General features: G+C 30.3%; 1 protein-coding gene across 4 annotated transcripts in view; it reads left to right on the plus strand.

The window, feature by feature from the left end:
* LOC135127667 (SCY1-like protein 2) overlaps positions 1-14,866 on the plus strand; it is a 274,358-nt gene that overhangs the window by 191,086 nt on the left and 68,406 nt on the right. For all 4 annotated transcript variants that reach the window (XM_064054200.1, XM_064054197.1, XM_064054199.1 and 1 more), the window contains exon 11: positions 5,781-6,030. In XM_064054200.1, coding sequence (XP_063910270.1) covers positions 5,781-6,030 — 250 coding nt within the window. The remainder of the gene's footprint in view (positions 1-5,780; positions 6,031-14,866) is intronic.

The following is a 14,866-nucleotide window of genomic DNA, read 5'->3' on the forward strand; positions in this document are numbered from 1 at the left end:
AACATCAAAAAACCTAAAATTTAAAAAATTGAATAATTCCCAAAAATTAAATGATGAAAAATTGAGAAATCAAAAACTTTATTTAAAATCGAAAAACTGAGATGTCCAGAAATCGAAAATTTAAAAAATCGAAAAATTGAAAAAATAAAAAATTTAAAAACCGGGAAATCGAAATATGAATTACTCGTAAAGTCAAAAAACTGAAAAATAAAGAAACGAGAAATCGAGAAATCGAAAATATCGAAAAATTAGAAAATCGAAAATTGTAAAACCGAAAATTCGAAAAATCGAAAACTTTAAACAGCCTAAAATCGAAAAACAGAAAAATTAAAACTTGAACGATTAATAAAATTGATAAATCTGAAAATCAAAAATTCTACAAATCGAAAAATTAAAAAATCGAAAAATCTAATACCGAAAAGTGGAAAAATCCAAAGATTGGGCAATTGAAACATGAAAAATTCGAAAACTCTACAATTTAAAAAATTGAAAAATCGATCACTCCAGAAATCGATAAACCGAAAAGTCTAATTCGAGTTAAAATTTGACGCAGAAAAATATGAAATATTGAGAAATGAAAATCTTCATAAATCGAGAAATTGGAAAAATCGTCCTTTTCGTCGGGTTCGTCCTTTTCGTCCTTTTCGTCCATTTCGTCCTTTTCGTCCTCTTCTTTTTTCGTCCTCCTCCTCACCCCTCCTGATCAGTCCTCCTCCTCAGTCCTCCTCCCTCCATCCTCCTCCCTCCATCCTCCTCTCTCCATCCTCCTCCCTCAATCCTCCTCCCTCAATCCTCCTCCCTCAATCCTCCTCCCTCAATCCTCCTCCCTCCATCCTCCTCCCTCCATCCTCCTCACTCCATCCTTCTCCCTCCATCATCCTCCCTCCATTCTCCTCCCTCCATCCTCCTCCCTCCAGCCTCCCCTCCATCCTCCTCCCTCCATCCTCCTCCCTCCTCTTTCCTCCTCCCTCCATCCTCCTCCCTCCTCTTTCCTCCTCCCCCCTCCTTCTCCCTCCTCCTTCCCCCTCCTCCTCCCCCCTCCTTCGTCCTTTTTCGTCCTTTTCGTCCCTTTCGTGCTTTTAGTCCTTTTCCCTTTTCGTCCTTTCGTCCTTTTAGTCCTTTTCCCTTTTCGTCCTTTTTGTCCATTTCGTCCTTTTCTTCCTTTTAGTCCTTTTCATCCTTTCCCCTTTTCGTCCTTTTCGTCCTTTTCGTCCTTTTCGTGCTTTTAGTCCTTTTGGTCCTTTTCGTACTTTTCGTCCTTTTCGTCCATTTTGTCTTTTTCATCCTTTTCATCCTTTCCCCCTTTCGTCCTCTTAGTCCTTTTCGTGCTTTTAGTCCTTTTCCCTTTTCGTCCTTTTCCGTCCTTTCCGTCCTTTTCGTCGCTTTCGTCCTTTTCGTCCTTTTCGTGGGTTTCGTCCTTTTCCACCCTTTTCCGTCCTTTTTCGACCTTTTCTGTCCTTTTCGTCCTGATCCATCCTTTTCGTCCTTTTCCGTCCTTTTCGTCCTTTTCGTCCTTTTCGTCCTTTTCATTCTTTTCATTCTTTTTATTCTTTTCGTCCTTTTCGTCCTTTTCGTCCTTTTAGTCCTTTTAGTCCTTTTCGTTCTTTTCGTCCATTTCGTCCTCTTCCTTTTTCGTCCTCCTCCTCACCCCTCCTGATCGGTCCTCCTCCTCAGTCCTCCTCCTCAGTCCTCCTCCATCCATCCTCCTCCTCCTCCCTCCATTCTCCTCCCTTCATCCTCCCTCCATCCTCCTCCCTCCATCCTCCCTCCATCCTCCTCCCTCCATCCTCCCCCTCCATCCTTCTCCCTCCATCCTGCTCCCTCCTCCTCCCTCCTCCCTCCTCCTCCCTCCTCCTCTTCCCTCCTCCACCCTCCTCCTCCCCCCTCCTCCGTCCTTTTTCGTCATTTTCGTCCCTTTCATGTTTTTAGTCCTTTTCCCTTTTCGTCCTTTTCCGTCCTTTCCGTCCTTTTCGTCGCTCTCGTCCTTTTCGTCTTTTTAGTCCTTTTCGTCCTTTACGTCCTCTCGGTCCTTTTCGTCCTTTACGTCCTCTTGGTCCTTTTCGTCATTTTAGTCCTCGTCCTTTTCGCCCTTTCCTTCGTATTCGTCCTTTTCGTCCTTTTCGTGGTTTTCGTCCTTTTCCACCCTTTTCCGTCTTTTTCCGTCCTTTTCGTCCTGATCTATCCTTTTCCGTCATTTTCCGTTCTTTTCGTCCCTTTCGTCCCTTTCGTCCTTTTCTTCGTTTCTGTCCTTTTCGTCTTTTCGTCGCTTTCGTCCTTTTCGTCCTATTCGTCCGTTTCGTTCTTTTTATCCTTTTGATTCTTTTTATTCTTTTTATCCTTTTTGTCCTTTCTATCCTTTATACCCTGTCTAAACTTTCGTCCTTTTCATGCTTTTCGTCCTTTTCCGTCCTTTTCCGCCTTTTTCGGTTCTTTTCGTCCATTTAGTCTTTTTCGTCCTTTACGTCCTATTGATCCTTTGCATCATTTTCGTCCTTTTCGTCCTTTTCGTGGGTTTCGTCCTTTTCCACCCTTTTCCGTCCTTTTTCGTCCTTTTCCGTCCTTTTCGTCCTTTTCGTCCTTTTCATTCTTTACATTCTTTTCGTCCTTTTCGTCCTTTTCGCCTTTTTAGTCCTTTTAATCCTTTTAGTCCTTTTAATCCTTTACCACCTATTGGTCCTTTTCGTCCTTTTCGTCCTTTTTATCCTTTTTATCCTTCTTATGCTTTTTATCCTTTTTATCCTTTTTATCCTTTTTATCCTTTTTATCCTTTTTATCCTTTTTATCCTTTTTATCCTTTTTATCCTTTTTATCCTTTTTATCCTTTTTATCCTTTTTATCCTTTTTATCCTTTTTATCCTTTTTATCCTTTTATCCTTTTTATCCTTTTTATCCTTTTTATCCTTTTTATCCTTTTTATCCTTTTTATCCTTTTTATCCTTTTTATCCTTTTTATCCTTTTTATCCTTTTTATCCTTTTTATCCTTTTTATCCTTTTTATCCTTTTTATCCTTTTTATCCTTTTTATCCTTTTTATCCTTTTTATCCTTTTTATCCTTTTTATCCTTTTTATCCTTTTTATACTTTCTACCCTGTCTATCCTTTCTATCCTTTATACCCTGTCTATCCTTTCGTCCTTTCGTTTTTCGCCCTTTTCGTCCTTTTCGTCCTGTTCATCCTGTTCGTCCTTTTCATCCTGTTCGCCCTATTCTACCTGTTTGTCTTTTTTATTCTTTTTCTAATTATTACACTTTATATATTTTCTATCGTGTCTATCCTTTCTATTTTTTCCAACTTTTTTTCTCCTTCCTATCCTTTCTGTCCTTTCTGTAGTTTCGTCCTCTTGTCCTCTCGTCCTCTCATTCTGTCGTCCTTTCGCCTCTCATCCTCTCATTCTCTCATCCTCTCACTCTCTCATCCGCTCATCCTTTCATTCTCTCATCCCCTCATCCTCCAATTCTTTCACCGATAAATTGAAATATCAAAATTTTGAAAAATCTAAAATTTCAAAGTTGGAAAAATTGGAAAATCGAGGCACTGAAAAATTGAAAATTCAAGAAATCAAAAATCTAAAATCTAAAAAAATCGAATTGAAATTGAAGGCTCCAAAATTAAAAAATCCAGAAATCGAAACATCAAAAAATCGAAAATGTAAAAAGTCTATAAATCAAAACGAGATCTCAAAAAATTAATGAATAGAAATATTGAAAAATCCTTTAACAAAAATATTGAATATTAACAAATTGATAACTTGAGAAATCGAAAAATCAAAGAAAAATTGAGGAATTGAAAAATCTCGAAATTGAAATATCAAAAAACTGAGAAATTAGAAAAACATCGAAAAATAGAAAAGTTTAATAATTGGAAAATTGAAAACTCAAATAACTGAAAAATCAAAAATTGAAGAAATGTAAAACTGAAAAATCGATAAAACGAGAAGTCGAAACGTCGAAAAGTCGAGAAATCGAGAAATGAGAAAACCAAGAAATCTAAAATTCGAAAAATCGAAAAATTTAAAAATAGACAAATCGACGAAATTCTAGAAACTGAAAAATCAAAAATCTAAAAAAAATTAAATTATCGCATTATTGACTGCTCGAAAAAATTTAAACACCTAAAATGTAGAAAGTAAATCAAAACAAGAAATCAAAAAGTTGAAGAATGGAAATATTGAAAAATCCTTAACCCAAAATATTCAATGAACAAATCAATAACTTGAAAAACTGGAATATTAAAGAAAAATTGAGGTATTGAAAAATTGAAAAATCTGGAAAATGAACCATCAAAAAACTGAGAAATCGAAAAATCGAAAATTTAAAAAAGGGAAGTTAAAAAATATTTATTTGAAAAATCGAGAAATGTGAAAATCAAGAAATATAAAAGTCGAAAAACCGAAAATTTTATAAAACGAAAAATTGAAGTACCGAAAAATCTAAAACTGAAAAGTAAAAAGCGAAAGACTGATAAATCGAAATATCAAAAATTTGAAATATCTAAAATTTAAAAAATCGAAAAATTATAATATCGTAAAAGCTCGAAAAATTTAAAAATTCAGAAATCAAACCATCAAAAATGCAAAAATCTAATAAATAATCAAAATATTGAAAAATGGACAAATCGGTAACTTGAAATATTGAAAAATCAAAGGAAAATTATTGAATTGAAAAATTGAAAAATCTCGAAACTGAAAAATTAAGGAATTGAAGAAGTGAAAAACTAAAAAATCAATAAATCGAGAAGCCGAAACGTCGAAAAGCCGAGAAATCGAGAACTAGAAAAATCAACAAACCTAAAACTCAAAAAATCGGAAAATCGAGAAATCAGAAGTTTAGAAACGTCAAAATGTAAAAACTTGAAAAATTAAGAAGTCGTAAAACTGAAATCCGTATCGGAAAATCGAAAAATTGAAAATCTCAAAACTGAAGCTTCGAAAATTCTAGATTCTTAGCTTAAAAATCATTTACTTTAATCTTAACAGTCACAAAATGATTATTAGTGTTGTTTTATTGCCCAAAAACCAGCGCTTTTGTGCGAAACAGAATACACACATACATCAAAAGTAATTAGTTATGGAAATCAGAATAACTGATGGAAATGCTTAGGGTGCATGCAATAATTACATAAATTAATTAAGCTCGTGTGTATGATATGGGTTCTCAGCTTTTGTCATATTTTAAAGGAGATGTCGTAGGGCTGCCTCAGTCCTCAAATCCCCTTCATCACATAATTAACGAAGTGAAAACCGATTTCGCCGATTTAATTATAACAAATAATCAAAGACGCTGAATAAATAACGAGAATAAAGCAAAAGATTCTAAAATTGTAAACCACAAAAGCAAAGCCAACAAGTCAGACATCTCGTTATTTTTTATTACTTCATAAACAATATCTGTTGGAAATTAATTTGAAAAATTACTCGCAGGGAGTATTCAAACATTAAATTAATTAAATATGAAGCTTATTTTGACTTCACAAAACAAACATATTTCGATTGCGCAAAACCATCGATGCAAAACTCGCTTTATCATTTATTTGATTAAACGCTGAGACACAATCAGCAAAGTTAATAAATGGGAACAGCATTGTTGTTTTACACAAACGAAAACCACCAACTAAACAATGACAAATTGATAACACGCACTTTTTAATTACGTGTTTGACATCACTGATAAACACTAAAACTAGGAATTGACGACTATGGTAAGAATTGAAAAAACGCAACCTCTCCGCACCCCATTTTTCACCCCTAGGTGAAAAACTAACCCCATTTGTTACCCTTGCAGAGTGCCGCCCTCGTGGCAGTGACAAACGTATCCGAATACTTAGACGAAACCGCAATCAGACGAATGATTCTGCCGAAAACCAAGATCATCTACGAGAAGAACCAGTCGGACCTGAAGATCGTCTCCAACGTGCTGTCGTGCGTGGAGCGCACCCTGGATCGGCTCGACAAAAGCCAAATCATCGACGAAGTGTTGCCTCTTTTGTACGACATACGATTATCGGATCCGCAAATAACGTTAAGGGTCGTAAGTAAGTGGCGAGTTGCTATCCATCTAACCTCGTAGATAGCCTTTGGCCTTCTTTTGTGCGACGGGAAACATGTGTCGGTTTAATTTTTTTCAATTGTACATAATTTCCTGAGATTGTGGGCTACGACGCCTCGGCGGGACCTCTCGGAGATGTATTTCCTCCCTATTGCTTTCTGTCGGAAAATTCAATTTATTGCAGCGACAGGAGGATTGCGAGGTGGCCGGAAAGGGACTGATTGCTTTAAGTTAGTTTTTTAATTAAACTTTTTGAGGGATGAGTGCGGTGTTAATAATAAAGCATGCATATACCACCGACTGCGCCATTTATGAATATGTAATAACACTATAAGCATTTTAAGCGTAAGCAAAAACGAAAAAAAGTTTTAGGAAAAATAAATTTTAGGCAACGTCTGGTTTTCTTTTATTATTTTACATAATTAGCGATTCTAATCCTCGTTAAAATTTACATAACAAATTAGATATTTTTCCAAATTTTCGGCACAATTTTTTTTGCCTGTTAGAACATTTTTATACCTAGAGAAGGATCTCTCAAGATCACACGATGCTAAAGGAGAATATTTAAAATTAGAAATTTCAGTGTTTATGAAACGTAAAGTGGGTTGCCTATGCTTGGCCACAATATCCCTGTATTATTATATTTGAAGTAACATTATCACTTCAGAAATTGGGTCGCAAACCAAATTTAATTAAGTTCGGCTTACATCAGGATATTTACCTTACCATATAGCAAAGTTGCAAATTTGCCCTAATTGTGCAACTATGTTAATGCAACTTTGCATCCGTGCATTGATAAATATAACCAATATGAGTGACGTTACTAAGATGCAATTTGAACACTAATGCAAGTCGAAATTAATTTAAATCAATTCGAAAAAAATATTCTTTTTCCAATAACAATTAATAGAATTAATTAAACTTAATACCGAAAAGCCAAAACATTGAAAGATTGAGCAATCAAAACATGAAAAAATAAAAAAATGTACAATTTAAAAAATTAATCTAATTTAAAATATCAAAAACTTCCCAAAATTGAAATGTTGAAATATTGAGAAATCAAAAATTTGATAAATCGAGAAATCTGAAAAACGAAAAGACGAAAAATTAAAAAATTGAAATATTGAAAATTTTTTAAACTGAAACAATGCAAAATTGAGAAATCGAAAAACTGAAAAATCAAACAGCTGAAAAACCCAAAAATTGAAGGAATGGAAAACTGATAATCCAATTAAAACATCGAAAAGTCGAGAAATCAAGAAATCTAAAAGTCGAAAAATCAGAAATTTTAAAAATCGAAAGACCAATAAATCGAAATATCAAAATTTTGAAAAATCTAAAATTTAAAACTTCGAGAAATTGAAAATCAAACAATCAACGAACTGAAAAATCGAGAAATCTGAAATCTAAAAAATCGAAAAATCAAAATATCGCAAAATTGAATGCCCGAAAAATTGAAAAATTCAGAAATCAAACCATCAAAATATCGAAAAATCTATACTTTAAAAAGTCGAAAAATCGAAAATGTAGAATAGATAGTAGATAAGAAATCAAACACTTGGAAATTCAAAAAATCGATAAAACCAGAATTCGAAACATCGAAAAGTCGAGAAAACAAAAAATGGGAAAATCAAGAAATCTAAAAGTCGAAAAATCAAAAATTTTTGAAATCAAAAAATTGAAAAACCGAAAAATATCAATAATTTGAAGAATCTATAATTTGAAACTTCGAAAAATAAAAGAAAAATTAAGGAATTGAAAAACTGAAAAATCTCGAAATTGGAAAACTAAAAAATAAAAAAATCGAGAAGACGAAACGTTGAAAAACCGAGAAATCGAGAAATGGGAAAATCAAGAAATCTAAAAGTAGAAAAATCTAAAAATTAAAAAACCGAAAAATCTAAAATTGAAAAGTGAAAATCGAAAGACCGATAAAACGAAATAACAAAAACTTGAAGAATCTAAAAATTAAAACTTCGGAAAATTGAACAATAGACAAATCGAAAATGTAGAAAGTCTGTAATTTGACATGACTGAAGAATGGAAATATTGAAAAATCCTTAAACTAAAATATTGAAAAATTCTCAAAACTGATACAACACAAAATTGAGAAATCTAAAAATTGGAAAATCTAAAACTGAAAAGTAAAAATCGAAAGTTCAAAAGCTTGAAAAATCTAAAATTCAAAACTTCCAAAAATTGAAAAATAGACAAAAAGACAAACTAAAAAATCGAAAATTCGGGAAATCGAAAAATCCAAAATCTAAAAAATTGAAAAATTCAAATATCGAAACATCGAGAAAATTAAAAACCTAAAATTTAAAAGTTCGAAACTCTAGAAAATCTGTAAATCAAAACGAGAAATCAAAAAGTTGAAGAATGGAAATACTGAAATATCCTTGACTTAAAATATTGAAAAATTAACAAATCAGTAACTTGAAAAATCAAAAAACCAAAAAAAATTGAGGACTTGAAGAATTGAAAAATCTGGAAAATGAAACATCAAAAAACTGTGAAATCCAAAAAAAAAAATCGAAAAATCGAAAATTAAAAAAATTGGAAATTTGAAAAATCAAATAAATGAAAAATCGAAAAATTGAAGAATTGATAAATTAAAAAAATCAAAAAATCGAGACATCGAAACGTCGAAAAGCCGAGAAATCGAGAAATTTAAAATTTGAAAAATCGAAAATATAAAACTTTGAAAAATTGAAAAATACACAAATCGACGAACTAAAAAATCGGAAATGTAGAAAGTCTGTAAACCAAATTGAGAAATTAAAAAATTGAAGAACCGAAATATTGATAAATCCTTAAACTAAAGTACTGAAAATTAATAAATCGATAACTTGAAAAGTTGAACAATCAAAGAAAAATTGCAAAATTGAAAAACTGAAAAATCTCGAAATGGAAACATGAAAAAACCGAGAAATCGAAAAATTAAAAAATTGAGAAATCGAAAAATCGAAAATTATAAAATCGGAGAATTGAAAAATCAAATGTATACCTAACTGAAAAATCACAAAATTGAAGAATTGAAAAACTCAAAAATTAATAAATCGAAAAGCCGGAAATTTGGAATCGCCAAAAATTGAAAACTTGTAAGATTGAAAAGTCGTCAAACTGAAATTGAAAAACAAAACAATCGAGAAATCGAAAATTTGAAAATCAAGAAACTGAAAAATGGAAAATTTCAAAACTGAAACATCGAAAAATTGAAAATTGAGGAATTGAAAATTTGAAAAATCGAGGAATTGAATTATTCATAGGGACTTATATATTGACGTTTCAAAAATCACACATACAATCAGTGACCATGTCTCTAAATTTGAAAAAGCTTTTTGTTTGTTCTCGGTTGGAAATATATCAAATGACAACCTAACATGTGTTGTTCTATTAGCCTGAATTCTAAGATCACTTTAAAAACATACTAATAAAATTTTATGATATAATTACGATTATTTGGGTCACAATACCGAATCGGTTTTTCACATTAGGGTCCTTGTAAACTTATAAGCCATGTCGCGTGCCTTCACAATTTCCTGTGTTCCCCAATCAGACCGTCTTTGGCAGTCGTACCTGTATAATTTATGGTTTTAGAGTTTTGCGGATAGGGTTCTTTGAGTAAAGTTGTAAAATATTATTAATATGTATTTAAAGTGACCTTAGTATACAAAAATTGGTCTTTTTGAAAAAGTGGTGTGAAAGTTTACAACAGATTGATGTTAGTTTATCAATTTTTGTAAACAATATAAACACAAAAATCTTCAATTTACAAACAAAATTAAATTCTGGGACCATTACATAGATAACATTAATATGTCTACTTCTTTCAAGGTTCTCTTGATGATCTTAACTATTTTCTAAATTTTATCAATTCAATTCATCATTCAATAAAATTCACATACGAATTAGAAAATAATAATTCCATTTCATTTTTAGACTGATACCATCATACCTTGGCCTTCTTTTCACCCCTCACCTCATAAATTCGCAGGATTTAATTCCTTAATCTTTAGATTATTCCACATTCCAGTAAATCCGAGAAGCCTTTGACAATGAAGTTGGTATCATTAAACAAATTAACATTAATAATCTATCATTCTTAGATAGTATGTCATTTGCCAAAATCATTTTTATCTTAGCAAGTATTAGCCCCGCCCACCCACCCTCTATTTTCGTGGAAGGTATGTTTTTGCCAAAATCTGTCTTATCTTAGCAAATACCACCCCCCCACTCGCCCTCTATTTTCTTAGAAGGTATGTCATTTGCCAAAATCAGTCTTATCTTGGCAAATATTAGATCTGCCCGTCCATCCTCTATTTTCTTAGAAGGTAGAAGGTGCAATATTTTGTCGTTAAGTTTCTTCAGCAATGGATAATTCATAGTAAAAATTTTCTTAAGGTCTTCATCAAATAAGGAAATTAAAGTTTGCCTGGTATCTTTAGTAAGATTTGTTTTGTAGTTATATGACAATATTTTCATGTTGAAGAATATGACACTGCTTTTGGCATGAAATCTACAATATATTCCATTTATGGAATTAATTTCACAACTAGTCTTCCCATTTAAACTGTTCTACATTAATAATCTATACTTACAATTTTCCCGTTTTCTATTTGATAAACGTCTTTGTTTTTCGTCCGTTCCCTCAACTTGTCAGAACAGGTTCTGGAGGCAATAGACAATCCGGTAAAGCTTTCCGGAAGGCTTGGATCCTCAAATGAGCTTTAAGAAATACTTTCTTTACATTGGAAATTGAACCATTGACATCTTCATATTGATTCCGGATAACTTCAGCTACTAAACTTAAGGCATGAGAAGTTTTAGTTTTTCTTATTTGATTCTCGTTGGCCACAATATCACTGTATTATTACATTTGAAGTAACATTATCACTTCAGAAATTGGGTCGCAAACCAAATTTAATTAAGTTCGGCTTACATCAGGATATTTACCTTACCATATAGCAAAGTTGCAAATTTGCCCTAATTGTGCAACAATGTTAATGCAACTTTGTATCCGTGCATTTATGAATATAACCAACATGATTGACGGTACTAAGATGCAATTTGAACACTAATGCAAGTCGAAGTTAATTTAAATCAATTCGAAAAAAATGTTCTTTTTTCAATAATAATTAATAGAATTAATTAAACTTAATACCGAAAAGCCAAAAAATTGAAAGATTGAGCAATCAAAACATGAATAAAAAAATATACAATTAATTTGAAATATCAATACCTTCCCAAAATTGAAATGTTGAAATGTTGAAAAATCAAAAACTTGAAAAATCGAGAAATCTAAAAAACGAAAAGACGAAAAATTAAAAAATCGAAATATTGAAAATTTTTTAAACTGAAACAATGCAAAATTGAGAAATGGAAAACCTGAAAAATGAAACACCTGAAAAACCCAAAAATTGAAGGAATGTAAAATTGAAAATCCAATTAAAACATCGAAAAGTCGAGAAATCAAGAAATCTAAAATTCGAAAAATCAGAAATTTTAAAAATCGAAAAACCGATAAATCGAAATATCAAAAATTGGAAAAATCTAAAATTTAAAACTTCGAGAAATTGAAAAACAAACAAATCAACGAATTGAAAAATCTAGAAATCTAAAAAATCGAAAAATCAAAATATCGCCAAATTGAATGCTCGAAAAATAGAAAAATTCAGAAATTGAACTATCAAAATATCGAAAAATCTATAATTTAAAAAGTCGAAAAATCGGAAATGTGGAAAGTCTGTAAGCCAAATTGAGAAATCAAAAAATTGAAGAATCGAAATATTGAAAAATTATCAAACTGAAACATCGCAAAATTGAGAAATCAAAGACTTGAAACATCGAAAAATTGCAGAAATGAAAAACTGAAAATTCCATAAAAACATCGAAAAGTCGAGAAATCAAGAAATGGGAAAATCAAGAAATCACAAATTTTAAAAATCGAAAATTTGAAAAACCGAAAAATCTAAAACTGAAAAGTAAAACTCGAAAGGCCGATAAATCGAAATATCAAAAATTTGAAAAATCTAAAATTTATAACTTCGAGAAATTGAAAAACAAACAAATCAAAGAACTAAAAAATCGAGAAATCTGAAATCTAAAAAATCGAAAAATCAAAATATCGCAAAATTGAATGCCCGAAAAATTGAAAAATTCAGAAATCGAACCATCACAATATCGAAAAATCTATAATTTAAAAAGTCGAAAAATCGAAAATGTAGAAAATCTGTAAATCAAAACGATAAATCAAAAAATTGAACAATCGAAGTACCTACTGAAAAATCCTTAAACATAAAATATTGAAAAATTAACAAATCAATAACTTGAAAAATTTAAAAATTATAGAAAAAGTGGGAAATGTGAAAATTGAAAATTTTCGAGATTGAAACATCAATAAACTGAGAAATCAAAAAAAAAATGGAGAAATCCGAAAATCAAAAATTAAAAAATCCGAAATTTGAAAAATCAAATAACAGAGAAACTGATAAATTGCAAAAAATTTAAAAATTAAAAAATCAATAAATCGAGAAGTCGAAACGTCGAAAACGCGAGATATCGAGAAATGAGGAAATCAAGAAATTTAAAAGTCGAAAAATCGAAAATTTTAAAATTCAAAAAATTGAAAAACCGAAAATTCTAAAATCAAAAATTAAAACACTTTGAAAAATCAAAAATTTAAAACTTCGAAAAATTGAAAAATAGACAAAAAGACGAACAGAAAAATCGCCAATTCGGGAAATAGAAAAAATCGAAAAATTAAAAAATTGCATAAATGAATGGTCGAAGAATGCAGAAACCGAAACATCAAAAAATTGAAAAATCTAAAATTTAAAAAATGTAAAAATTGAATTAAGAAAAACAAACCGAAAAATCTGAATTTTAAAACTTTGAGAAATTGAAAAATACACAAACAGACCAACTGAAAAATCGAAAATTCGAGAAATTGAAAAATCTGAAATCTAAATAATCGAAAAATTAAAATATCGCATAATTAAATGCTCGAAAAATAAATCGAAAGACCGATAAATTGAAATATCAGAAATATAAAACTTCGACAAAATTGAAAAATACATAGACAAGAAGATGAACTGAAAAACCGAATTCGAGAAATCGAAATTAAAATATCGCAAAATTAAATCCCCGAAAATTTGAGAAATCCGGAAATCGAAACATCAAAAAGTCTAAAAATCATAAAATCTAAAAAATCTAGAAAATCTGCAAATCAAAACGAGAAATCGAAACATTAAAGAATCGCAATATTGAAAATTCCTTGAACTAAAATATTGTAAAATTAACAAATCGATAACTTGAAAAATTGAAAAATCAAAGAAAAATTGAGGTATTAAAAATTGAAACATCAAAAAAACTGAGAAATCAAAACAAAAAATCAAATAACTGAAAAATCGAAAAATTGAAGAATTGAAAAACTAAAACATCGAGAAGTCGAAACGTCGAAAAGCCGATAAATCACTAAATTGAAAAACCGAAAAATCTAACACGGAAAAACAAAAACCGAAAGACCGATAAATCGAAATTCAACAATTTGAAAAATTTTAAATTTCAAAAATTCGAAGAATTGAAAAATAGACAAATCAATAAACTGAAAGACAGAAAATTCGAGAAATCGAAAAACCTAAAACCTAAAAAATCGAAAAATTAAGATATCGGAAAATTGAATGCTCGAAAAATATGAAAAATCCAAAAATCGAAACATCAAAAAATCCAAAAATTTAAAATTGAAAAAATCGGAAAATCGAAAATGTAGAGAGTCTGTAAACCAAATTGAGAAATAAAAAAATTGATGAATCAAAATATTGATAAATCCTTAAACTAAAATATTGAAAATTAATGAATCGATAACTTGAAAAATTGAACAATGAAAGAAAAATTGAAAAACTGAAAAATCTCGAAATTGAAACATCAAAAAACTGAGAAATAAAAAAATTAAAAAATCGACAAATCGAAAAGTCGAAAAAGTAATGAATCAAAATATTGAAAAATTCTTAAACTGAAACAATGCAAAATTGAGAAATCGAAAAACTGAAAAATCAAACACCTGAAAAATTAAAAAATTCAAAGAATGAAAAACTGAAAATTCCATAAAAACATCGATAAGTCGAGAAATCAAGAAATCTGAACGTGGAAAAATCAAAAACCGAAAAATCTAAAACTGAAAAGTAAAAATCAAAAAACTAAAATTTTAAATTGAAAAATAGACAAAAAGACGAACTGAAAAATCGACAATTCGGGAAATCGAAACTTCTCAAATCCAAGAAATCGAAAAATTAAAATATTGCATAATTGAACGGTCGAAAATTTTAAAAATTCCAGAAATCGAAATGTCAAAAAATTGAAAAATATGTATAAAATTTTAATAAATTAAAAATTTTAAATTGAGAAAACGACAAACCGAAGAATATAAAATTTAAAACTTGAAAAAGAGATAAATAGACGAACAGAAATATTGAAAAATCTGAAACCTAAAAAATCGAAAAATTAAAATATCGCATAATAAATATTGAAAAATAAGTCGAAAAACCGATAAATTGAAATAGCAAAAATGTCAATGCTAAATAATAAATAATTGAAAAAATTAATACTCAATTTATTAATTACAGAAATAATTTGTCATAATTTTGGTTCATTACTATTTAAGAATAAAAATTTAAAAATTAATCAAAGATGTTTATGAAACGTAAAATGGGTTGCCTATGCAGAAATATGCAGGCGTGTACAGATAAAATGAACACCCTGTATATTTACGCTTGAATCTATCTTGTCAGAACAGGTTCTGGAGGCAATAGAAAATCCGGTAG

Source organism: Zophobas morio, unplaced genomic scaffold (genome assembly GCF_036711695.1).
Source record: "Zophobas morio isolate AGI-343-1 ecotype UQ-CSIRO unplaced genomic scaffold, CSIRO_AGI_Zmor_V1 ptg000012l, whole genome shotgun sequence".
Classification (NCBI taxonomy): domain Eukaryota; kingdom Metazoa; phylum Arthropoda; class Insecta; order Coleoptera; family Tenebrionidae; genus Zophobas; species Zophobas morio.